This window comes from Miniopterus natalensis, chromosome 6 (genome assembly GCF_054644295.1).
Source record: "Miniopterus natalensis isolate mMinNat1 chromosome 6, mMinNat1.hap1, whole genome shotgun sequence".
Classification (NCBI taxonomy): Eukaryota; Metazoa; Chordata; class Mammalia; order Chiroptera; family Miniopteridae; genus Miniopterus; species Miniopterus natalensis.
This window is the reverse complement of record NC_142086.1, coordinates 55,703,866-55,730,395: the sequence shown is the minus strand read 5'-3', so window position 1 is coordinate 55,730,395 and position 26,530 is coordinate 55,703,866. Positions and strand designations below refer to the sequence as shown.

The 26,530-nt window shown below is 37.2% G+C and overlaps 1 protein-coding gene across 3 annotated transcripts in view; it reads left to right on the top strand.

Moving 5' to 3' along the window:
- Positions 1-879: 879 nt before the first annotated feature.
- Positions 880-26,530, top strand: part of VPS8 (VPS8 subunit of CORVET complex) — a 200,688-nt gene continuing 175,037 nt past the window's right edge. The window contains exons 1-7 of one of the 3 annotated variants that reach the window (XM_087818259.1): positions 886-905; positions 2,519-2,743; positions 6,830-6,947; positions 13,560-13,807; positions 14,877-14,945; positions 22,365-22,495; positions 26,113-26,206. In XM_087818259.1, the coding sequence (XP_087674385.1) occupies positions 13,655-13,807; positions 14,877-14,945; positions 22,365-22,495; positions 26,113-26,206 (447 nt within the window). In that variant the 5' untranslated portion in view covers positions 886-905; positions 2,519-2,743; positions 6,830-6,947; positions 13,560-13,654. Of the gene's footprint in view, positions 906-2,518; positions 2,744-6,829; positions 6,948-13,559; positions 13,808-14,876; positions 14,946-22,364; positions 22,496-26,112; positions 26,207-26,530 lie in introns of all 3 variants that reach the window. The other 2 variants (XM_016200096.2, XM_016200097.2) reach the window with 2 other exon arrangements.

The following is a 26,530-nucleotide window of genomic DNA, read 5'->3' as shown; positions in this document are numbered from 1 at the left end:
CCTTGTATGGCTATGTCTGTACACAAAGAGTACCTGGAGGGCAGGGCTGTGTCTTACCCACCTTTGGGTCCTTCAGAGGCCCGGGTGTGTAGGGAACCTCGTTGATTCTCAATAAATGTCTGCCCAACGGAGTATTTTCTGTATCTCCTCCCAGGGGCACGTTGCGATGTTCTTCCTCCTGTTTTCTTGCCCATAGGTTCCCTAGGGCCAATGTTATCTATGGTGGTGTCTCTAAAAACCAGTTTGTCCTGAAAACTCTCATCACCAGAAGGGATGAAAGAAATCAGTATATGTTTTTACCCATTTAAAATAGACTTCCTTTATTTGAGAGCGTGTCTCTCTTATATTTTTGGTGTTAAGATGTATTTTTGTGGAGCAATGTCAACAAATTAGAAAATAATAGTTGGTTTTTAGTGTGTGTGTACTTACTGTCCTTACGTGGAAAAACACAAAGCTCGCAATTCTATGTTCGTCTTTAAAATGATAGAAAGAAAAAATTACAGGTTGCAAACTCCAAAAGCCTGGGAAATCAATTGCCCTTCCGGGACGGCTGAAGATAGTAGGTTCACTTTCTTAAAGGCTAGATAGATTCATTGGCTTAGGGCTGGAGAACTGTTTCTCTTCTCATCTCAAGGACTGTTATTGTTCTGCGCTCCTCCCGACATTTCCATTCTCTTGTTCCCCAAGAGGTTAATCACCCCTTAGTCCCTGGGGTGGGACGGTGTATTTCTGGCCCTTTAAATGAGGGCGTGGCGTGGAGGGGCGGACCGCCCAGGAGAGTCAAGGGCGAGTGGAGGAAAGCGGAAGCGTGGCCCGTAGTGGTAGACACTGCGCGTGCGTAAGGCTAGAGCAGGGGGCGGGGTCACGTGGGCCGGGGCCCGGGGCAGGAATGGCCACAAGCGCAGGTGAGGAATCTCGGGAGGGTGTGCGGGTGGGGGTGGGGGTGGGGACAGTAGTGAGGGGCTGTTCGCCAGGCGGGAAAAGAACACACCTCAGGTTCCTGAGCCGCCGCCCTTTCCTGTCGCGCGACAGCGGCGCGGCCTCTGGGTGGCTGAAGGGGCGGCCACTGACAGGCTAACTGGACCGGGGCCCACCGGCCGGGTGGGGTGACTCTGGGGCGGAACGGTGAGCCCTTGGTTTGGCCTGGGACTAGGTCGGGCAGTTTCCACTTGCTGATAAACGAATGGGAGGCTGAGAGACAGGTGCACTCGCTCCCCTAGATGATGAGAGTAGGAGGCCGGTGATAACACCCCTCCCCCGGGCGGAGCAGGTGTGCAGCCCGCCTTTCGGCGTGGGGCGCATGTGTAAGCTCCTCCATCCCTCGAGGACTGGGGTGAATATGCTCCCCAAGCGTGAGGCTGGGGCTTAGATGGGGTGTCCACCTTTTAGGATTGGTGCGCACTCTGTTAGGCTGGTGCCAGTTTCTCTGCCTGCAAGGTGTGCCCCAGAGTGAGGGCGGCAAGGGAACAGGTGGGTCTCTAACGTTCAGGGCTACTCCCGTGGCCTGGTTAGTTCTCTCAAGTGTGGTACCTGGGGAAGGAGGGAATCAGCAGCCTAAAGTGTTTAGGTGTGTTTCAAAGGAGATTAGGGTGAGATGAAGTAGGATTACCTCCATGGCCATAGGTAATCAAGAACACTTGGAGCCTTCTCCAAATAGATATGCATCCTCCGTACCCTACTAAATATTAGACTAATATTAGAATGGACAGGAAAGCTTGTGTCCTCTGCATTATCCACCTTCTACCGTACCCTCCTGAGCGCTGCACCCCCCACCCCCAAAACGCAAAACACACACGAAACCCAAGCCAAACAGACATGGATGTTGTTAATTTGTAGCACCAACTCTGCTACAGATGTCTGTGATGGGGAGATAATTACATGTCAGGTGTGTGTGTTTGAAGTATATTTAATACAAATGGGGATGGAGGATCTACATATGTTTGTGTAAAGATAGGGGTTTGCTCATGGTTCAAGTTAAGCAGAGAGTAGATATTGAATCCTCTGGCAGTAGCTGGCTTGTTCCACAGAATGTAGAATAAAGATAAGTGTGGGGGTGGGCAAGATTCTGGTTGAACTATGGGGCTTCATATGTTAAAGAGACATAGTTACATGTGAAAAAATTCTTTCCAGAGCTCTAAGAGTAATACGTGATTTTCTTTTATATATTTCCTTTGTGCCTGGATGTATGTTTTCCATCCCGCTACTAAGCAGATGGATGTTAGTCTGTCTCAGAATATTAGGATATCTTGATTTTTAGCTATATCTCGCTCTTTTCATAGACATTTGAACCACTGAGACACCAAAAGTCAGTTATGTGTGTAAATGAAAAGTAAGGCCCTTTGAACTGAATGAAGTATGTTTAACTTTTGATCTTTTTATAGTTTTCACAGAGGTTGGATAGTATCTTCTCTTGACCCACAGCTTCAGGTGTTATATGTGTATATTTGTAAGATTAAACTGTTCTGTTCTTAACTGAACTTTGAATTAATGTTTGAATGATCTCCATTCTGTATAATAGCCCCTGTGTTACATCTTCCAAGTTTCCAAGCACCCAGAGTAAAGAGAAAACTCCTACCTTCAATATTTACAAAACCAAGGGAAGGACACTGATTGGCCAAATTGGACTCAAGAATATTCTCTGCCTACTCTTCTGGCTAGGCAGATATGGTATTTGACTGGCAGCACCACCAATTACATGGTTGGAGTGAAGAAGGAGCAGTTTTCTAGAGGAATGGTGGTGAAGGTGCATGTTTTAACTGTAGTCGAATTTGTTTTTTCCACTGCAGTTCAGCAAGAAGCCTCCTCTTGCTCTTTCAGAAAGTAAAAAATAAAAATAAATCTCTTGTGACTGTACATCTTCCTTGACACCTAACCAAGACAAATTGAGGTGGCAATTTAATTAATCGGTAGTTAATTAAGATGGGTGGGAAGGCCACCATCTACTCAGCCTACAACTGAATGCAATCCTGTCTTTTGTGAATTTAACTTTCCACCCATACCAGTTCAGTGAAGAAGAAAAAAGAATATATTTCAGCCCACACAAGGCTCATGTGCTTCTTAGGAGTTCTCTGAGGTTGGGATGAGTCTTTGACAGAGATTCTTATAATGGAATCTCTTATAACAGAGATCCTTTCTTAGAAGCTGAAAAGAAGTGATTTTTTTTCTCTTTTATTCATTTTACTTATTGCCTCAAACACATATTGATATAAAGCTGATGAATAATGTCAGGGTTCATACGTAATATAGATATTTGTAGACTTGGTTCTTGTTTTGTATTTGTTACAGGGGATTTAGGTTTTTGTTTTTTAGAATGAGGCTATCAGAGTTATGTCTGATGATTCATAATAGTAACTTAGCACCATGTGCAGGTAGGTCTCAGGTACTCTTCTTTTTTTAATGTCGTTTATTTTTAAAATTAAATTTATTGGGGTAACATTGGTTAATAATATTATATAAGTTTCAAGTGTACAATTCTGTAATACATCATCTGTATATTGCATTATGTGCTCACCACCCAAAGTCTAGTCTCTCTCCGTCACCATATATTTGACCCTCTTTATCCTTCCTCCACCACCTCCCTTCCCCTCTGGTAACCACCCTTCTGTTGTCTGTGTCTCTTAGTTTATTTTGTTCATTTGTTGCTTTCTGTTTTATATCCCACATATTATTGAAATTATATGGTTCTTGTCTTTTTCCATCTAACTTATTTTGCTTAGTGTGATACTTTCAAGATCTATCCATGTTGTCACAAATGGCAGTGTTTCATCCTTTCTTATGGCTGAGTAGTAGTCCATTATATGTGTGTACCACACCTTCTTTATCCAGTCATTCACTGAATAACACTTAGGTTGTTTCCATGTCTTGGCTACAGTGTGTAATGCTGCAGTGAACATAGGGTTACACATATCTTTATGGATAAATGTTTTCAAATTTTTTGGGTAGATACCCAGAAAAGGGGTTGCTGGGTCATATGGTAGCTCTATTTTTAATTTTGGGGGGAAATTTCCATACTACTTTCCATAGTGGCTGTACCAATTTACAGCAGCGAATGAGGGTTCCTTTTACTCCACATCCTCTGCAGCAGTTTCTTTCTTGTCTTATTGAAAATAGCCGTTCTAACAGGTGTGAGATGGTATCTCATTGTGGTTTTGATTTGCATTTCCCTTATAGCTATTAAAGTTGAACATCTTTTCATATATTTGTTGACCATTTGTACGTCTTTGGAAAAATGTCTGTTCAGGCCCTCTGTTTGTATTTTAATTGGATTGTTTTTTCGTTGTTGGATTGTATGAGTTCTTTACATATTTTGGATATTAGCTCCATTTTTGTTGGTTGCCTTTTTGTTTTGTTGAAGGTTTCTTTTGCTGTCTATAAGCTTTTTTAGTCCCATCCTTTTTTCTTTTTTTTTTTTTTTGCTTTTACTTCCTTTGCCTTTGGGGTCAAGTTTATAAAATCCTCTCAGAGACCAAGGTCCATAAGTTTAGTACCTATGTTTTCGTCTATGTATTTTATTGTTTCAGATCTTATATTTAAGTCTTTAATCAATTTTGAGTTTATTTTTGCGTTTAGTGTCAAATAGCAGTCTAATTTCATTCTTTTGCATGTGGCCTTCCAATTTTCCCAGGACCAGTTATTGAAGAAGCTTTCTTTCTTCCATTGTATGTTTTTGACTCCTTTGTCAAAAATTAGTTGCCCATGTACATACATGCTGTTTATTTCTGAGCTCTCAATACTGTTCCATTGGTCTGTGTATCTGTTTTTCTGCTCATACCATACTGTTTTGATTATTGTAGCTTCATAGTATAATTTGAAGTTAGGGAGTATGATACTTTGTTCTTTTTTTCTCAGTATTACTTTGGCTATTCAGGGCCTTTTGTGGTCCATACAAATTTAATGATTTTTGTTATATTTCTTTGAAAAATGCCATTGAGATTTTGATGGGGATTGCATTATATTTGTATATTGCTTGAGGTAATGTGGCCATTCTTACAATCCATTAACATGGGATATTTTTCCATGTGTCTTCTTCAATTTCTTTCAACAATGCCTTGTAGTTTTCAGTGTATAGGTCTTTTACTCCTTTGTTAAGTTTATTCCTAGGTATTATATTCTTTTTGTTGCAATTGCAAATGGAATTGTTTTTATTTCTTTTTGATATTTCATTGCTAGTTTATAGGAATACAAGGGATTTTTTGTACATTGATTTTGTATCCTGCAACTTTATTTATTTATTGTTTCTAATAGGTTTTTGGTGGAGTCTTTAGAGTTTTTTATATATAGAATCATGTCATCTGCAAAAAGTGGCGGTTTTACTTCTTTATTTACAGCTTGGATGCCTTTTATTTCTTTCTCTTGCCTGATTGCTCTGGCTAGGACTTCAATATGATGTTGTATAACAGTGGTGAGAGTGGGCATGCTTGTCTTGTTTCTGATCTTAGAAGAAAACCTTTCAGTTTCTCACCGTTGAGTATAGTAGCTGAGTGTCATAATGGCCTTTATGTTGAGGTACTTTCCTTCTGTACCATTTTTTTTTTAGTGTTTTAATCATAAATGTATGGTGTATTTTGTCAAGTGCTTTTTCTGCATCTATTGATATGAACATAAGATTTTAGTTTTTATTTTGTTAATGTAGTGTATCCTATTGATTGATATGTGTATGTTAAAAACGTCCTTGTGCCCCTGGAAGGAATCCCACTTGATCATGGTGTATTATCTTTTAAATGTACTATTGTATTCCATTTGCTAGTATTTTGTTTAGAATTTTTGCATGTATATTCATAAGAGATATTGGCTTATCATTTTCTTTTGTGTTGTCCTTGTTGAGGTTTTGGCATTAGGGTAATGAGTTAGGAAATATTGCCTCTTTTTTGGCAGAATTTGAGAAGCATAGGTATTAAGTCTTTGACTGTTTGGTAGAATTCACTAGTGAAGCCATCCGGCCCTACACTTTTTTTTTGAGAGAGATTTTTGAAGACCGTTACTGTCGAATGGTCTATTTAGATTTTCCAATTCTTCATGATTCAGTCTAGGAAGGTTATTTATTTCTAAGAACTTGTTTATTTCTTCTAATTTATTAAATTTGGTGGTATATAGCCTTTAATAGTATCCTTGTGTAGTCCTTTGTATTTCTGTAGTGTCCTTTGTAATTTCTTTTTTATTTCTGATATTGTTTATTTGGGCCTTTTCTCTTTTTTTCCCTTGGTAAATCTAGCCAGAGATTTGTCAGTTTTATTTACCTTTTCAAAGAACCAGCTCTTTGTTGCCTTAATTTTTTTGTTGTCTTTTTGTTTTCTATTTCGTTTAATTCTGCTCTCATTTTTATTATTTCCTTCCTTCTACTGTCTTCGGGCTTTGTTTTGTTCTTTTTCTAGTTCTTTAAGGTGAAATGATAGGTTATTTGAGATTTCTTTTGTTTCTTGAGGTAGGCCTGTAATGCTGTAAACTTCCTTCTTATTACCACTTTTGCTGCATCCTAAAATTTTTTGATATGTCTTATTGTCATTCTCATTTGTCTCTATCTTTTCATCTCTTCTTTTATTACTTCTTTGACCCAGTCATTGGTCAGTAGCATGTTGTTTAATCTTCACATATCTGTGGTTTTTCCAGCTTTCTTCTTGCAGTTGATTTCAAATTTCAAAGTGTTGTGGTTAGAGAATATGCTTGGTATGATTTCAATCTTAAATTTGTTGAGGCTAGTTTTCGGCCCCAATGTATGAATTCCTTGAGAATGTTCCATATCAGGCACTCTTCTTTTCCTTCACTTTTCTTTTTAACATTTATTGTTCTCTATGTACTTCCTAAGTTTTAAATGATCACTCTTCTCTTTTAGACATTTACCAAGAGAAGAGAAAAGGAAACAGTTTAGGCATTTTCATAGTGGCAGCTCTAAGCGCTGGGACCGTAGTTACCTAAATGGGCCTGTTCTTGGAAAGAAACTCAGGGGTCAGGTAAGCAGCTCATCTCAGTATATAGTAGCATTGCATCAAACACAGGGTCTGTTTCTAAAGTACATGAGTAAGGTGAAATTGAGTACCCTTGAAAATGGAGTACCCTCAAAATACCCTGGGAAGGAGTCATGTTGGAGACTGACATAGGATCTCTCAGGAATTCCAGCACAGCTAGTTTTTGCTGCATGTTGGAATGGAATGGCATGCTGTTTGTTATTTTGAGCACAGATGAAATTGCTCGTGCATGCAAAAACTGAGACTGACCAAAAGGACAGCAGATACCCATTTCCTCTCCCAGGCTCACGCTGAAGCATGTAGTTATTGAGTGGAACCGTATACAGAGTCCCTAGCTCTTTGTGAGTCTTTTTTTTTTTTTTTTTTTAAATCTCTTTCCCTTTGTTGTAGATAATAGTTGAATTCCTGTAGATTGAATGGACATGTGATATATTTTCACTGTTTTCATCTTGACCTATAGGCTGAATTAATGAAAAAGAACATGAAACATCTGAAATTGTAGAGTTTTTGTCATGTTACACATGAGCAAAATGATCACTAAAAATAAAATCAGTGTTATGGATTTAAAAAAAATCTCACCTAGATGTAAAGAGTGGAACTTGCAAGGTGGTAGGCTTTTTGGTATAGGACTAATCACATCTTATTTTGAATGACCAGAACTGTTCTTTGAAGCTCTGGAAACCAGTGATAAAGTGTTTCTTGGCTGTTTACCTAGGGAATGAGGGAGGGGATGATGGGCTGGCTGGATTGGTGGGTTGATTAGCTACTGTGTAATTAGGCATTGGGCATACAATAGTGAACAAGACTCATCTGGTCTTTGCTCTCCTGGAACCCGAGTCCCAGTAGAGGGGAAGGAGTGGTGGTTCAGACACTGAAGAAATGATCGTGATACGATTAGTGTAATAAAGAGAACAATATTGTAGGTGTGTATTAATAGGGAACCTAGTCTAGTTGACCAGGACAAAAAAGGCTTTTTTAGGAATCAAAGTTTTAGCTGGTATCTGAAGGATGAATATGATCAGCAGTAGTTGAAAAGTCTGAATAAATAAAGGTAAAACTCAGTTGTAACTTGGCTTATTATGGCATAGATTCCTATATGCTATGAGACAATATCCTCTGGAGTTTAACAATTACAGGAAATAAAACTGATGTATTTAATTTGCAACACAGGTGTTATTCCTATCTTCCAGTTTCTGTGTTAGCAAATATTTATTGAATGTTTACATAGCTATGTAAGTCATTGGGCCCAGTGATGTGGAGTATACAAAGAAGCATGGCCCCATTTTTATTGTATAGTTGGGGAGAGAAGACATAGTCACATGGTAAGTTACCTAATGAATCAGTATGAGGAAAGTGGCATGACACTGTTCTAAAGAAGATATGCATTCTGGATTCAGAGGATGCTTGGGGGAAGGAGGGTGCCCAGAAGGAAGAAGGAAAGAAGGAACTCAGATAAATGGAGAAGAAAAGGAAAGGGAAGGTGAAGTAGAGTAAGCAGACATGGAGGGAAAGTGGAAACTGTTTTTGAAGGACTGAATACAAATAGTAGTTTAGTTGTAAAGGAAAGTAGGTTCAGCTCATGTGCTGTCTGGAATCATAGGCTTAGAATTTGTAGCTTTATCCTGTAGGCATTGGGGAGCTGTTAAAAATGAGTCCATTTACCTGAGAAATATAGTAGAAAACTAATAGAATTTAATCCTCTATTGTATTATTATTATTTTTTTTTACAAAACAAACCACAGGAAGATACAACAAAGCAAAGACATAAATGGAAGAGGAAAAATACTTGGATTGGGAAAGCCAGAAACAAATTGGCATGTAAAATAGTTTCCATATCATGATTTTGTGATATCTTTCTGGGACATAGTAAATTAAAAACAACAACAGTAACACACAGTTGATTTGATTTCACTGTAAAAAAGTTCTAAGATCCTGGAACTTGAGAACAGTTGGGAATGTTTTCCAAAGTGAAAAAACCAAAACCAAAAAACTGTTGAAAGAGTTCCACATTGACCTTGCCTAATCTAGGTCACATTCTAGAGTTATTATTCAGTTGGCCAATGTCATAATCGGGTCATTGCTGTTTATATGGTACATATATATATTTTAATGGCCCTTGAATCGATTATTCATTGGTTGGGAATAACCTTATTAGTAGGGAACAACCTTGGGAACTATCAAGATGTCAGATAATCTTAAGTCGGAATTATTAAAATATTAGTTTATCAGCACTCAGAAGAGGACAGCATACTGGGTAATCATGAGTCTGTGACATACATTTCCTGTCATATTAATCTGATTTCATTCTGGGAGAGACTAAGACAATTGATGTTAACTGTTGTGTTGTCTGCAGATACTATCTGGCATGGCATTGCCTTAAGAATGATAAAAACACTAGGTTACCCAATGATTAGGTGAAGAACTAGTCGTAGAATTGTATCTCAAGAGGAAAGTATCAGTAGTTCATTGCCAACCTTTGCACTGAGATAGCACTTAAATGATATCTGAAGTCTCTGTCTGCATCAAGTGTGTAATATTAAGTGTCATATATTAAGCATTTCATCATCATTCTGCATATTGAAATGAAGAGCTTGCTCAATAAATATTTGGGCAACACCAAGTAACAAGGGCAGGGTTAGTATTTCAGAATGTTGGAGATCTTGTCAGAAACAAACTAATTGAAGTTTGTTAGTATATTTGTTCTCTATTATTAATGTGACAAATTGCCACAAATTTAGTGGCTTAAAACAGCATAGATTTATTACTGCACAGTTCTGTAGTTCACAAATCCAGCACCGGTCTTAGTAGGCTAAATTCAAGCTGTGGCAGGACTGGGGGTTTTCTGGAGGCTCTAGGAGAGAATCCATCTACTTTTGCAGCTTCTAAAAATTGAGTGAATTCCTTGGCTTGTGCCACCCATCCTTCATCTTCAAAGCTTGCAATATAGCATCTCTCTGCTTCTGTTGTCACACCTCTTTCTTTGACACACTTTTCTGCCTCCCTTTTCAACTGCTCAAGACCCTTTTGATACATTGGACCCACCAGACGTCCAGGATAATCTCCCCAACTAAAAACCCTACTTTCATCACATCTACTAAATCCCTTTTGACATGTAAGGTAGCATAGCCACAGGCTTTGGGGATTAGGATGGGCATCATTGGGCACTATTATTCTGCCTACCACAGATAGGTTCAGGTACAACTCAGTTTCTAAAAAATATACAGAAGCGGCTCTAGTGAACTCTTTCTTTTTTTTAAATGAGCATTGTGACCTTTTGATTCAGCGGATCTGTTTGGGTTGGAAAAATTTGTTGACTAACATAAAAAAAAGAAAAACTGCTGGTAAGTGACAAAAGAGAAAGTTGATGTAAAGAAAAGGCATACTTTTAGAATGAATTAGTAGTATAAGACACTTATCATAATTAAAAGTTTTTATTAAGTGTGTGTATCGCTTTGCTGGGAGCTGTGCTAGTCTTAGGCAAAACCCCACAATTCATCTCATGAAGAAACTTCTAATGTGATAGTAGAAGCTTATCCTTCTGATAAGGTATTCTTCTGATATGCTTAGCATGGGCTACATCTTTACAAAAATACTGGATCTTGTTTCAGGGCTTTAAACTTTAGAAGGATTTGGAGATTTTGAGGAAATTTTAAATGATGATAGCTAATATTTCTTGAAAACCTGTTGTGTGTCCAGGTATTATTTTAAATGCTTTACAGTCAGTGTATCATTTATTTCTACAAAAGAGGTAGTTGCATTCCTGGGAGTTGGGACTATCAATTGTAAGGGACAAAAGAAAGAAAATTGGGAGAGGATGTTGGCTTATGTGTCTAAATTGCTGAAGGCGATAGCCAGAGCTAACTTCATAGAAGGTTGGAAACTTGGGGCTTGAATGATATCAAGACACTCTTCCCTCTTCTTTTCTACTTGTGTTTGTGGGTTGATTTCATTCTTGCTAAAGAATCTGTACTCAGAATGTAAATTCTGTCCTTAGAGGTGGATTCCTAGTAACAAATGCATAGTAGGTGTTTGTTTGATATGTGTTGAATAAATGATCTCCTTTTCTGCAGAACAGGGTGAGCTGGGGGCAGGTCTAGGGTGAGGGTGCTGTCCAGCCTTATTACTCATTGTTTAGAAAACAGTGGAAATGGCTGTTCCTCACCAGTTCTATTTTAATGAATCCTGGTGAAGGACTCTGGCTACTTTAGGCAATCTCTATTACTAGGGGATTTTTGATTGGCAGCCTCCACAAGAACCACATGTTTGAAGGAGCCCTTCCCAGAACAAGAGGTGCTGCTCTGTGTAAACAACACAAAGGGCCACAGGAGTTCATCTTAACAGATGTAAAAATAGAGAGACTCCGAAAGGTACAGATTGACCAAGGTTACAGGTAGGAACTGGTAAAGCCCAGATTCAAACATGATTTTAATTGACTCTTTGACTTGTGTTCTTTCCACTTTGCTACCACATCACATCAATCACAGGAGCTCAGTGAGGTGAAGGTTGGAAAGGAAATAGGGTAGCATGGCAGGAGCCAGAAAAGAATTGTTTTCCTTTATGAGTTATTTTGGAAAGACAAATGCAAAGAATGAAACATTTTAGGTTATTGATCATTTAAACAAAAGTTTTCCTTTTTTTCTGTGGTATTTTCCACTATTTAAAAATACGTGTTTGTGTGTGTATGTGTGAATAAATCTCAGAAACTGTCCTCAGGAACCACTGAATGTAAATTAGATTGTGCATGTTTGCAAACACCCTTGACTAATTATAATCATATTTGCTAAGTGGTACAAATAAGAGCGAACTTTATTAAGAAGTAATTTTTCATGAGCCAACTCAGTTTTCTTTGAAGAAAGGCATATAAATGCTAATATTGCTACCATATTTGGCTTATTGCAAAAGAAACAGTACATTTAGTAACTGAGATTGGAAAGATACTTTCTAATGTTGCCAGATACAGAGTACCGTCTGTGATGTCTTCTAGGAATATATTTAATACATGTGTTTTATAGAACAGAGCCTAGAGTCTATCTTCTGTAACATGTGAAAGACATTAATCTCACCAAATGTACTAGCTAGAAAAAAATGGTCTCAGCTTTTAAAAAAACCAGTCTTCATGAGTCTTATACATAGTAGATATTAATTCTATTAGTCTGACAAAACTGAAACACTAAAGGAAGTGAAATTAATTTTAAGTGCAGGTATACGGGGGATAAATGGTGATAAAAAATAAATTAAAATAAAGAAAAATGAGCCTAATTAGATAAAATTTTGTGTTTTGGGCATGTTATATATTTTTAAAAAAACAACTAATTCTCCACTCCCTTTTAAAAGATTCTTTCAGTGGCTCAGTGGTTGTCAGCCTTTTTTTACCTTCACATCACTAAGGAGTAAGAGTAAGAGGAGTTTGTATGGTGGGAAGAGTTGATTTTATTATCATTACTATGACATTGTTTCTGTTTTCATATTTTTGTTTCTTTATTCTAACCAGGTTTTAAAAGTTTGGTCACTTGGAGTCTAATTATAACATAAACTAAAAACATTTAAAAGTAAATTTAATCATTGAACTTATAATTATTTTTTCTTGACTATATTTTTAGTTTTCTAGAATTTTTTTTTTTAATATATCTTTATTGATTTCAGAGAGAGGAAAGGAGAGGCAGAGAGAGAGATAGAAACATCAGTGATGAGAGAGTCATTGACCGGCTGCCTTCTGCATGCCCCTGACTGGGGATCGAGCCCACAACCCGGGCATGTGCCCTGACTGGAAATCAAACCCCAATTACCTGGATCCCAGGTCGATGCTCAACCACTGAGCCACGGCCGGCCGGGCAGTTTTCTAGAAATTTTGCAGACAATTCTTTGCTGGACAATTTTGCGAGTAAATGAAATTGCCTGTTTCCTTTTGATATGGTACTGTATTATTTAGAGCTGCAAAACCTACAAAAAATTGCTTTTTTTTTTTAGTATTTCAGTTTTCCCTGAAAATGTCCTTGTTTCTCTATACTAGCTTTCTTTCTAGAAATCTCTAGTTGGTGGAATTATTTCATTTCAGCATCATTGTTACTTACCCCAATTAATCTGAACCCTTAGATTTGCTAGTGTCATATTAAGCGACTAGCTAACCATTCTGGGCCCTCTGTGTCTACATAAGGCTTCCTGAGAGATCTGTGCCCTGAATGGATACCAGTGACAAAGATAGTCTATATGCTTGTCTACAGAGGAACTGGAGATCCACTCTAAGGTTTAGGGGAGTGAGGAAGGGGTTAATTGTAGCTTTTGGCACCAGTTTACCCTTATGCTCTTACATACATAAATCTAGTTAGTACCAGGTCTAGTGGCTGAGTTTATCCCAAGCCTGTCACTATCACCAGGCTTATGACTTTGGGTGGAGGGTCACTTTCTCGACTCCTGAGTTAGATGTTCCTCCTTTATGCTCCCATAGAAACCCTACCTCCATATCATATCCCCATACCGTACTGTAAATTTCCGTTTGACTATAATCAGATGATTGAGTTTCCACAAAAGTCTGACCATGTAAGTTTCAGAATGTCTAGTTGAGGAAATCTAAACAACGTATTATTTTCTTTTTTGAAGAGAGATCATCATTCAGGTCATCATGATCTAAGGCCAAAAGACAAAACAAACAAAAACTTGCTTGGATTGACTGAATACAATTCTTAAAAGTAAATATGGAAAATGAACCAGACCATGAAAATGTGGAACAGAGTCTCTGTGCCAAGACTACTGAAGAAGAACTGAATAAATCCTTCAATCTAGAAGCTTCGCTTTCCAAATTCTCTTACATAGATCTGGATAAGGAACTGGAGTTCAAAAATGATCTGGTAAAAATTCAACTTTTGTTAAGTGATGATGTTTAGCCAAAATGTTGATTAGAGTGTACTTTATGACTCAAAGACTCTAAATCTATCATTTTTGCATGGGTTAATAAGAGTCTTCCTATAGTGTTATGAGATAATATCACTCTTCATTTGTACAGTTCAGCGATTTTCAACCCATGTGCTATAAGAATTTTTAAAACGTTCAGTACCTTACTGTTTAGTCAGGGGCACTGACTTCTTTTCCCTTAGATTGTCAAATAAAAAAATGACAACAGCCAACACAACAATAGCTGTCCAGTGTGAATGAATCAAAATTATACCTATTTTTTTTGTCAGATCAGCAAAAAGTATATTTTTTGGTGTGCTGTAGAATTTTAGTAGTTTATGTGTGCCATGAGATGAAAAAGGTTGAAAATCGCTGGTATAGTTCATTTTAGTTTATGAAACACTATAATACATGTTCTCATTTGAGCTTCACAATACTCTGGTAATCCATTTATGAAGGAAGAAACTGAAATGCAGCTATATTAAATGACTTAAGAGCATAGAACTAGTGATAGATTTAGAATTCTTACATAGTGATTTTCCCCTCATTGATTTGTTTTTTGTGTCCATGAGAATATTTAATAAGTTGTTTAACCTAATTATTCTCAACATAATTTATGAAATAACTAAGAAATGCAATGTCAAACCTTTGTATATTGCTTATATGACTTATGTCTAAACTTAGAAAATTAGGGATTATCATAAAACATGCTGTTTTGTCATGTCTAAGAAAACAGATGCCAAAGTCCTTCAACAGAAGCTTTCTGGAAAGGGCTGTCAGGATGGTGCAGTCAGTGCATATTTGTCTTTGATAATCACTGAATATGTGTACAGGAAAGAAAACAATTCTGTAGTCTTTTGACCTGACCCTCATTACCATGGATTTTTATTGAGTTGGCTCTCTGTGTTACCAGTTTGGTGGTATGTTTGTCTCTTAATTGATAATGGTTGTAAATTAATTAAAACCCTCATGATTATAAGAGGGAAAACATTATTATGTGAGCATTAATTTCTTTTCCCTATTTAGATTGATGACAAGGAGTTTGATATTCCTCAAGTTGATACTCCTCCAACACTGGAAAGCATACTAAATGAGGTAAGTATATATTAGTGATCATTTTATGGCATTAAATTTAATACTTCTGGGTTAGTTATAGTGTATGTATCAAAATCTGTCTGTACTGTCCAATGTGGGAGCCACTAGTCACATGTGGCAATTTAAATTTACATTAATTACAGTTAAATAAGAATTGAAATTTCAAATCCTCAGTTGTATGAGGCACATTTCAAGTGCTCAGTACTCCACATGTGGTTAGTGGCTATTATAGTGAACAGCATAGATGCAAAATATTTCTATCTTTGCAGAAGGTTCTTTTGGACAGTGCTGATTTAGATTGTGAGCTTCTCAAGGGCAGAAGCCAGGTCTTGTTCATCTCTGTGCCCAGTATAAAGACACTACAGCCCGGCCGGGCGTGGCTCAGCGGTTAAGCGTCGACCTAGGATCCAGGCGATCAGGGTTTGATTCCCAGTCAGGGCACATGCCCGGGTTCTGGGCCACAGCCGATCAATGACTCTCTCATCAGTGATGTTTCTAGCTCTCTCTCTCCCTCTCCTTTCCTCTCTCTGAAATCAATAAAGATATATTTAAAAAAAAAAGACACTACAAAGAAAGAAAATTATAGGCCAATATCCCTGATGACTATAGATGCAAAAATTCTCAACAAAGTATGAGCAAACCAGATCCAGCAATACATTAAAAAGATCATACACTACGATCAACTGGGATTTATTCCAGGGATGCAAGGTTGGTACAATATCCACAAATCAATAAACGTGATACACATCCAAATAAACGAAATGAAGGATAAAAAAATCACATCATATCAATAGATGAAGAAAAAGCATTTGATAAAATCTAGCACCCATTTATAATAAAAACTCTCAGCAAAGTGGGAAAATACCTCAACATAATAAAGGCAATGTAGGAGAAACCCATAGCCAACATCATACCCAATGGGCAAAAACTAAAGTGTTTCCTTTAAGATCAGGAACAAGACAGGATGTCGGCTTTCAACACTCTTATTCAACATAGTACTGAAAGTCCTGGCCACAGCAATCAGACAAGAAGAAGAAATAAAAGGCATCCAAATTGGAAAGGAAGAATAAAACTGTCATTGTTTGAAGATGACATGATACTGTATATAGAGAACCCTAAAGATTCCACCAAAAAACTATTAGAACTGATGAATGAATTCAGTAAAGTAGCTGGATACAAAATAAATATCCAGAGATTAGTTGCATTTCTATATATCAATAACGAACTATCAGAAAGTGAAACTAAGAAAACAATCCCATTTATAATTGCATCAAAAAAAATAATCCTAGGAAATAATTTAGCCAAGGATGTAAAATACCAATACTTGGAAAATTATGACACTGAAGAAGGAAATTGAAGAAGATACAAATAAATGGAAGGATATATTGTGTTCATGGATAAGAAGAATTAACATCATTAAAATGTCCATACTGCCCCAAAAAATCTATAGATTCAACTCAATTCCTATCAAGATACCACTGGTGTATTTCAAAGAGCTAGAACAAATATTCCAGAAAATGTATGTGGAAACACAAAAGACACTGAACAGCCACAGCAATTTTGAAAAAGAAGAACAAAGTTGGGCTGGAAGAATCACATTACCTGATATCAAACTATACTACATGGCCATAGTAATCAAAACAGCATGGTACTGGCATAAAAACAGACATGTAGATTTGTGGAACAGAACAGAGCACCCAGAAATAACCCAAGCCTTTATGGTCAATTAATATTTGACAAAGGAGGCAAAAGCATACAATGAGGTAAAACAGTCTATTCAATAAATGGTGTTGGGAAAATTGGACAGATACATGCAGAAAAATGAAACTAGACCACCTTCTTACACCATACACAAGGATAAACTCAAAATGGATTAAAGACTTAAATGTTATACTCAAAATCATAAAAATCCTAGAAGAAAACATAGGCAGTAAAATGTCGGACATTTCTTGTAGCAATATTTTTTTCGATATAGCTCCTTGGGCAAGGGAAACAAAAGAAAAAATAAACAAATGGGACTACATCAAACTAAAAGGTTTTTGCACAGCAAAGGAAACCATCAACAAAGTGAAAAGACAGCCCACTGAATGGGAGAACATGTTCACCAATGATACATATGATAAAGGGTTAATATCTAAAATTTATAAAACCCAACACCAGAAAAACAAACAATTCAATTAAAAAATGGGCAAAGGACTTGAATAGACAATTCTCCAAAGAGGACATACAGATGGCCAATAGACATATGAAAAGATACTCAATGTCATTAATCCTCAGAGAAATGCAAATTAAAACCACAATGAGATGTCACCTCATCTATCAGAATGGCTATCAGCAGTAAATCAACAAACAACTGTTAGCAAGGATGTAAATAAAAGGGAATGCTCATGCACTGTTGGCAGGAATGCAGATTGGTGTAGCCACTGTGGAAAGCAGTATGGAGTTTCCTCAAAAAATTAAAAATGAAACTGCTTTATGACCCAGCAATTCCATTTATGGGAATATATCTGAAGAAACCCAAAACACTAATTCAAAAGAATATATGCACCTCTGTGTTCATTGCAGAGTTATTTGCAATAGCCAAGATTTGGAAAAAGCCCGTGTCCATCAGTAGATGAGTGGATAAAAAAAGCTGTGTTACATTTACACAGTGGAATACTACTTTATCGTAAAAAAGAGGGAAATGTTAACTTTCGCAATAGTATGGATGGACCTGGAGAGTATTATTTTAAGTGAAATAAGCCAGTCAGAGAAAGAGAAGTACCATGTGATTTCACTTATATGTGGAATCTAATTAACAAAATGAACTAACAAACAAACTAGAAACAGGCTCATCAATACAGAGAACAGACTGACAGTTGTCTGAGGGGGGGTATTGAGGGGCTGGGTGAAAAAGGTGAAGGGATTAAGCAAAGGAAAAAAAACCCTTATAGATACAGACAACAGTATGGTAATTACCAGAGGGAAAGGGGAATGTGGTAAGGTAGAAGAGGGTAAAGGAGGTTAAGTGGTGATGGAAGGTGACTTGACTTGGGGTGGTGAACACACAATACAATATACAGATGATGTATTATAGAACCGTATACCTGAAACCTATATAATTTTATTACCCAATATCACCCCAATAAATTCATTAAAATGTAAAAAATAAATAAATAAATTGGCCAGCCTTCACACCTCAAGGGAGGTAGGTAGGTTGATAAGTGAAAGTAAAAATAATTTAAGTTGTAGGATATTATGAAGACTGTAAGGGGGAAAATGGATTAAAGGAAATGGTTTTTAAAAAGAAAAAAATGAAAGTGGCAGAAGTAGAAAGTTTAAGTAAGCACTTGCTCTAGGATACGTGGATGCAAATGTTCTTCAACATGAAGAGAGGCTGGGAAGAAATAGACTTACAAGATATTTACAGAATGGAAAGATTAGAGATTACTGAGACACCCTAAATCTCAGAATTTAGGGTATGAAATAATGTTGCCAGGCCTTGTTATCCTTTGGAGCTGTGCTATCTCTGAGGTTTTTAATTTTGAAATTCCATTCTCTAACCATAACAACCTCCCCTGCCATTCCCTTCCATTAAACCTGGTCTTTGACCTCATCAAGACCAAATCTCTTGATCCTTCCTAGCCTCCCAGTCTCTGAGAGTAGTCCTGGCTTCACTTCAATCCTACTGTTGCATTGTGCTGTCAGAAATTTCTTTTGAACTTTTTATTGAAGTATAACATACATATAGACAAAGCGCAGAAACTATAAGTATACAGCTTGGTGAGTTTTCACAAACTGAACGCCCTGTGTAACCAGAATCCAGATGAAGAAATAAAACTTTACTAGCACCCCAGAAGCTCCTTCAGTACCCAAACCATCCTAACTTCTACCACCATTGACTAGGTTACCTTCTTTGAACTTCATATAAATGGAATTATACAGTATGTGATTTTGGGTGCCTGGTTTATTTTTCTCAATATTATGTCTTTAGATTCATTCATATTTTTGCATGCAATTGTTCATTCCCATTGCTGTATAAAATTTTTATGTATGTACCATTATTTATTCATTCTGCTGTTAATGGGCATTTGTGTAATTTCCATTTTCTGGCTACTATGAAAAGTGCTGCTGTGAATATTCTTATTCATGTCTTTAGCTCTGTATACACACATACATATCGATACACACACATTTCTATGGGGTATAAACCTAGGTGTAGAATTGCTGAGTCATCAGATATGGACATGTTCAGCCTTGGTAGATACTGCCATGGTTTTTCAGAGTGGTGGTAGTAATATATACTTCCAGCACAATATATGGGACTTCTGGTTACCCTATCCTCACCAACTTCTGAATTTTTCTCTCTTTTTCACTTAGGCATTCTTTCTTATCAGTGTGTAGTGGTATCACATCATAGTTTTAATCTGAAATTCTCTGGAGATTGATTAAACTGGGTACCTTGACATATATTTGGACATTTGGATATCTATTTTGTGAATTTCCTTTTTATGTCTTTCCCCACTTTTCTATTGAACTGTTTTGTTGTTTGTTTGTTTTTTAAACTTATAGGAGTTCTTTATATGGTATGGATATAAGCCCTTTATTAAATATATATTGCAAATGTCTACTTCCATTCTCTGGGTTACTTTTTCACTCTATTAATGGTTTCTTTTGATGACCAGAAGTTCTTAATGTAATTCATTATGTTAATTTACTTCAAAAACCTTATTAGGTTTTTTCATTATGGTTTTTTTTATGTGTCCTGTTTAAGAAAATTTTGCAAATTCCAAGGTCATGATGATGCTATCTTATTTTTTAAAAATTCTTATTGTTCTTCCTTTCACAATTAGATAGATCTGCAAGTCATCTGAGATGTTTTTGTGTGTGATGGTGTGATTCTTCTCTGTGGTGTCACTTTTGTTGTAAATCAGGTGGTCATATACGTTGACTTAATTCCATTGGTCTTTCTATATTGCCCCAATATCACATTCTAATGTGTGAACCTTTATAATAGGTCTTGATACCTAATAGCTGCAATATTCCAGCTTTGTTGTTTTTCAATATTGCCTTTCTTATTCTTGTTTTTTTGCATTTCCATATAAGTTTTAGAATCACTTTATTAGTTGACACACACCAGCTTGAATTTAATAGAATTATATAGATTTTACATATTTGGGGAGAATCAATATATACTATATAGCTAGTAATTTTAAATTCAGCCTTATTCATATCAACAATTCTCTTCTTTTTTTCACTTTTTCTTTCACTTACCCTGTAAGCTTTCCACCCTGGCTTAACTTAGCTGATCTGTTTTGTTGTTTTTGTTTGTTGTTTATTTGTTTTTTAATATATCTTTATTGATTTCAGAGAGAGGAAGGGATAGGGAGAGAGATAGTTGAAACATCAATGATGAGAGAGTCGTCATTGATTGGCTGCCTCCTGCATGCCCCCGACTGGGGATTGAGCCCACAACCTCGGGCATGTGCCCTGACTGGGAATTGAACCTCAGTCTCCTGGATCCTACGTCAGTGCTCAACCACTGAGCCATGCCCAGCCAGGCAGCTGATCTGTTTTTTTTTAATTGTACCCCCAGGTGTTTAAGAAAATCAAATAAGATTCTGATTGTCTTGTTTAAGACCTTTGTGCTATAATTCTTGTTTCTGAATTATTTATTTTCCCTTTTCCTATAGCAGTTGTTCTGCTCTTGTACAGCTCTCAAGTAAAATAATATTTCCTTGCTAACCCTAACCCTGTTCTTAGCAGAGTTGAGTGTGGAGATATCTGAAAAGCAGTTGGAAATATGAGCTAAATCTCAAGAGAAAGATTGACTCTGAAGATACAGATTTTGAAGCCATTAGCATGACATGGTACTTGAAGCTGTAGGCATGGGCTAGCTTGTTTATATAGTAAGCGTATGAAGCAGGAAGAGAGCTAAGAATATAACCCTGGGGAACAGCATCATTAAAGGTTGGGCTGAGGAGAAAGCAGAACATGACTGATAGAAGAGACCACGTAAGCTGGAGGGCTACCAGCAGAGATGTACTAGAGCCCAAGGGAAGAGAGAGTTTCAGGAAGCAGGGAATGCTCAATAGTGTTGAATGATGCACAGAGGGCAAGAACTTGCTAAGGTAAAATAGGCCAGTGGACCTGGCTAAGTAACTTCAGCAAGGGTAGTTGTTAGTAGCTAGTAATGCGTGGAGAAAGTAGAGATAATGAGTATGAACTGCTCTCTTAAGAGCATTGATGAAATGGTAAGACAGAAGGTAGTCCAGCTGAAAGAGAAGTTATGATCAGAACATTTTTTCTTTAATGTCTTTTGCTCAGAATCCACCTGTTCAAAGCTAAACTCCTCATTCTGCTTTATCTGCTATTCTTCTGTTTTCTTACCTCAGTAATACCATCTTTTACCTAGCTGCCCAAGCTGGAAACCTTGGAATCTTCTTTGACTTCCCCTTTAACCCCATGGCTCCCTTCCCCCCATTTAAGTGGTAACCAGGGATTTAGGATTTTATCTCAGTAATATCTCTTTCATAATTCTTTCTCTTGATCTCTTCTGTTGCATTCCTAGGCTGGACTCTCCTCTCCTTCCTTGATGTTGCAATAGCCTTCTAACTGGTTCTTAGTAGTCTCCCTGCTTCAGTTTCCCCCTTCTTCCCTCATCTATCTTCACACCACCCCATTTATTTTTTTTAAACATGGTTCCCATCATGAGTGTCCACTTAAAAGTCTCAGTTGCCTTCCCACTGCCTACTCTATATAGTACGCTAATTCATTAAACAAATGAGTACTGATTTCGTGTCAGATATTGTACTAGGCACTAGGGATACAGTGTTGGACTAGATAGACATGAACTCTGCTGTCACCTAGCTCAGTGGAATATAAGGCTCTACTATTTGGGTTCCATCTTATCTTTCAAGGACCACCTCCAACTCCTACTCCATATGCTCCAGACATTTTGGACTACTCCCTTTTCCATGGGCAAAATCCATATTATGAAATCACTGTGTTTGCATGTGCTCTTTCCAACCCAGAATGCCTTTCTTGTGTCTGCCTGTCATATTTCTCATTGCATACTCTTTATAGTCAGATGGCACTTGTTTCCTTCTAATTAGCCTTTGGCTGTTAGTTAACTAATAACACATCTATGCAAATTTGCATTTTAAGAAATATTCTGCAGCTAACAATAATCTGCATAACTGCTCCTGCTTCTTCCTGCTACAAGAAAGAAATTTTTGGAGTCAACTTTTTGTAGAAAGATATCTATTTAGAGTTGAGATTTAATTCTGTGCTAGGCATCTCTGGTCAAAAACAATACATAAAAAAGAGGTGAAAAGCAGAAATAAGAATGTGACTGTTTTGGAGAAACCTGTTAATGCCTGTCTGACTTACAAATTATTTGCAATTTTGAATTTATTGATCCATATTCTCTGAATTTAGACTGATGATGAAGATGAGTCCTTTGTTCTTGAGGATCCTACATTGTTAAACATTGATACTATTGATTCTCACTCCTATGATACTTCATCTGTGGCAAGCTCAGATAGCGGTGACAGGACCAACTTAAAAAGGTAAGTATGTATTTGTTTAAGTCACACTTGCATATAAAAGAAATACTTGATCATTTAAAATGTAAATCTCTCTATAGTGCAATATGGTCTGCTGAAGCCATGCATAGAAGTAGAAGGCCCACTTGCGTGGGTGTAATACACTTACAGACCCTAAAGATTTTGGCACAAAATTGCCTAGTACAATATCTGACACAAAATCAGTACTCATTTGCTGAGGGGGAGGGTAAAGCTGGGTCCTGTGACCACCGTCTCCTGCACCTCCAGGGGGAGCTCTGCTAACAGCCAGGAACTCCCAAACTCAGGAGAGCCCCCGAGGGGAGCACAGATCAACCCTGGCACAGTGTAGAAACACGGAGCTCGGTTTACTTCGCTACCTTTCTGTTCCCTGCACTCCTCGCCCCTTTCTTCCCACTCTCTAAGGTCAGTTCTGGCATTCCTTCATTCCCTTGGAATGGGTTCAGAGGAGAGTCACAAAGATGATTAAAGATTTGGTAAAAGGACTTTTAACCCTAAATAAGTTCATTTTGGCTGCTTTTCACCTTCTAAATTCTTGGAGAGCACATGAAAAGGAAAGAGAAGTGGAGGAAGCATAATGTAAATACTTTATTGAATTCATGTGTAACTTTAATGTTGATAAAGTTGTCTGTGTATTTTTCTTCTCTTCTTAAATTTTGCCTGTATCGATGCTGTCTTCTTTAAGTTGTCAGCTTTTGTGAAATAGAGGCTGTTGCTGGGTATATTAACCTGTTCATCACTGTTTCCTATAAATAATTTTTTTTCAGCTTTATTGAGATGTAATTGAGATTTAACACTGTGTAGACTTTAAGGTATACATTGTGATTCTTTGATATACATATATTGTGAAATGATTACCATAATAGGGTTAGTTAACATCTCCATATCTCACATAATTGCCGTTTCTTTTTGTGGTGAGAACATTGTAGATCTGCTCTCTTAGCAACTTTCAAGAATATACAGTATTGTTAGCTATAGTCATCATGCTGTACATTAGATTCCCCAGAACTTATTTATCTTGTAACTGGAAGTTTGTACCCTTTAGCCAACATCTCTGCATTTCCTCTACTCGCCAGCCCCTGGCAACTACCATTCTATAATCCTTTTCTATGAGTTTGGCTTTTTTAGGTTCCACTTATGGGATCATACAGTATTTGTCTTTCTCTGTCTGACTTATTTCACATAGCATAATGCCCTCAAGGTCCATCCATGTTGTCACAAATGGCAGGATTTCTTTCTTTCCCATCACTAAGTAATATTCCATATTGTATACACACCCCCCCCACATCTTTATCCATTTTTCTGTAGATGGACAATTAGGTTGTTTCCATGTCTTGACTATTGTGAAAAACGCTGCAGCAAACATGGGAATGCAGATATTTCTAGTGACTTCATTTCTTTTGGATATATACCTAGAGGTAGGATTGGCGGATCATATGATTGTTCTGTTTTTAATTTTTTGAGAAATGTTCATGATATTTTCCATAATGGCTGTACCAAGTTACATTCCCACCAACAGGATTCCTTTTTTTCTAGATCCTCACCAATGCTTATCTCTTATCTTTTTGATAATAGCCATCCTAACAGGTATGAGGTGATATCTTATTGTGGTTTTGATTTGCATTCCCTGATGATGAGTGATGTTGAGCATCTTTTCATGTACTGTACCTGTTGGCCATCTGTATGTCTTTTTTAGGAAAATGTCTATACACATCCTCTCCCCCCCCCTTTTTTTAAACTTGGATTGTTTGATTTTTTAGTATTGAGTTGTAAGAGTTCCTTATATGTTTTGGATATTAACCCCTTATCAGATAGATGGTTTCAAATATTTTCTCCTATTTCATAGGTTGCTTTTAATTTTGTTTATCATTTCTTTTGCTGTGTAGAAGTTGATTTAGTTTGATGTAATCCCATTTATTTATATTTGCTTTTGTTGCTTGTGCTTTTAGTGTCATATCCAAAATGCTGTTGCCAAGACCAATGTTAAGGAAATTCTTCCCTGTGTTTTCTTCTAGGAGTTTTATGGTTTCAGGTCTTATGTTTGTCTTTAATCCATTTATTTTTTGTGAGTGATGTAAGAAAAGGGTATAGTTTTATTCTTCTGCATGTGATTATCCAGTTTTTTCAGCACCATTTATTGGAGAGAGCATTGTTTCTCCACTGAGTGTTCTTGGCTCCCTTTCAAATTTTAGTTGACCATATTTATTTCTAGGCTTTCAATTCTGTTCCATCGGAATATGTACCTGTTTTTATGCCCGTACCATACTGTTTTGATTACTGTTACTTTGTTACATAGTTTGAAATCAGGAAGTGTGATGCCTCCAGCTCTGTTGTTCTTTCTTAAGGTTGCTTTCGCTAATTGGGGTCATTTGCATTTCTACATACTAACAAAAAAATGTCAGAAAAACTAATAAAACAATTCCATTTACAATAGCATCAAAAACAATAAAGTACTCAGGAATAAGTTTAACCAAGGAGGTGAAGGAACTGTACTCTGATGAAAGAAATTGAGGAGGACACAAATGAATGGAAAGATATCCCATGTTAATAGATTAATATTGTTAAAATGTTCATAATACCCAAAGCCGTCTAAAGATTTAATATAATCCCTAACAAAATCCCAATGATGTCCTTACCAGGTAGCTTAGTTGATTGGAACATTCTTCTGAGCACCAAAAGGTTGTGGGTTTGATTCCTGGTCAGGGTGCCTATGGGCAGCAACTGATTTATGTTTCTCTTGCACATCAATATTTTATTTATTTTTAAAATATGTTTTTATTAATTTGAGAGAGAAAGGGAGAGGGGGAGAGAGAGAGACATAAATGTGAGAGAAACATCCATCGGCTGCCTCCTGCACACTTCCTACTGGAGAGCAAGCCCACAACCCAGGCATGTACCCTGACCAGGAGCTGAACCCGTGACCTCTTGGTACATGGGGCAATGCTCAACCAGCGGAGCCACACCAGCCAGGGCTATCCTTGAATTTAACAGTGAACTACTTATGAGTCCCTCTAGCTAGGCTATGAGGCCTCTGAGAGCAGGAAACTGGACTTGATTATTTTTGTATCTCCAGGGCATACTTTTAGTTACACAGAGTAGATGCTCAATGTTTGGTAAAACTTTTAAAATTATTTTTTGTATGATGATGAGTAGGATAAGTGAAAGGAGCTGTTAGTAGGAGCAGCAGAGAATGAATAATGAGTAGGGAATTTGAGGATTTTGGCTGAAGAATGAGAGGGTGGTTATAGACGGGGGAAGAAAAAAAGGTTGGCAAGGGTAGAAGGCAGGTAAAGGTGATGAAGACATGTAGGGCAGGAGCAGTGCTGGTAGGCAACATTCTGGTGAGTAGTAGAACCTCTTACTATATTAAGGTAGGCATGGAACAGTTTGAATCAGTAAAAAAGGAATGGTGACTTTATTCATTTTCCTGCTTGACTTCTCTAAGGTTCAACGCAAGTTTAATACAACATCTTAATATGGGATTATTAGACTCTTTATGCCTCTCCACTTTTCTTGTTTTTAATGTGTTTCTTTTTCTTTCAAAGTTTGAGACCCTGCCTTTTCAATTTTGTTTCTGTTCTAACACTTTTTTTCTTTTTTAGAAAGAAGAGATTACCTGATTGTTTTTCACTCCATGGATCAGTTATGCGACATTCACTTTTGAAGGGAATCTCTGCCCAGATAGTGTCTGCAGCTGTAAGTATTTTGTTCCTTCCCCCAGCTTTGTAACCGGCAATGGCATAATGAAGTAGGAATGAGCATAAAACAAAGCACAGCACTTCTCTTGGCTTGAGGCTTAAGAAAAATAGAATCTGGCTTTCATGGGTTTTGTGTGATTATTTTTGACTTGTAAGACATGGCTACACATCTTGACATAGAAATTAGTGCAGCCATGAAATAAAGGTCTGCTCAGAGTCTGGGGTGTGCCTAAATGAAATATGGCAGCAAGCCTAAGAGAAACACTATCTGCCTTTTCTTGAAATTCCTTTTCAGTTTAGTTGCCATCTTATGTATTTGGTT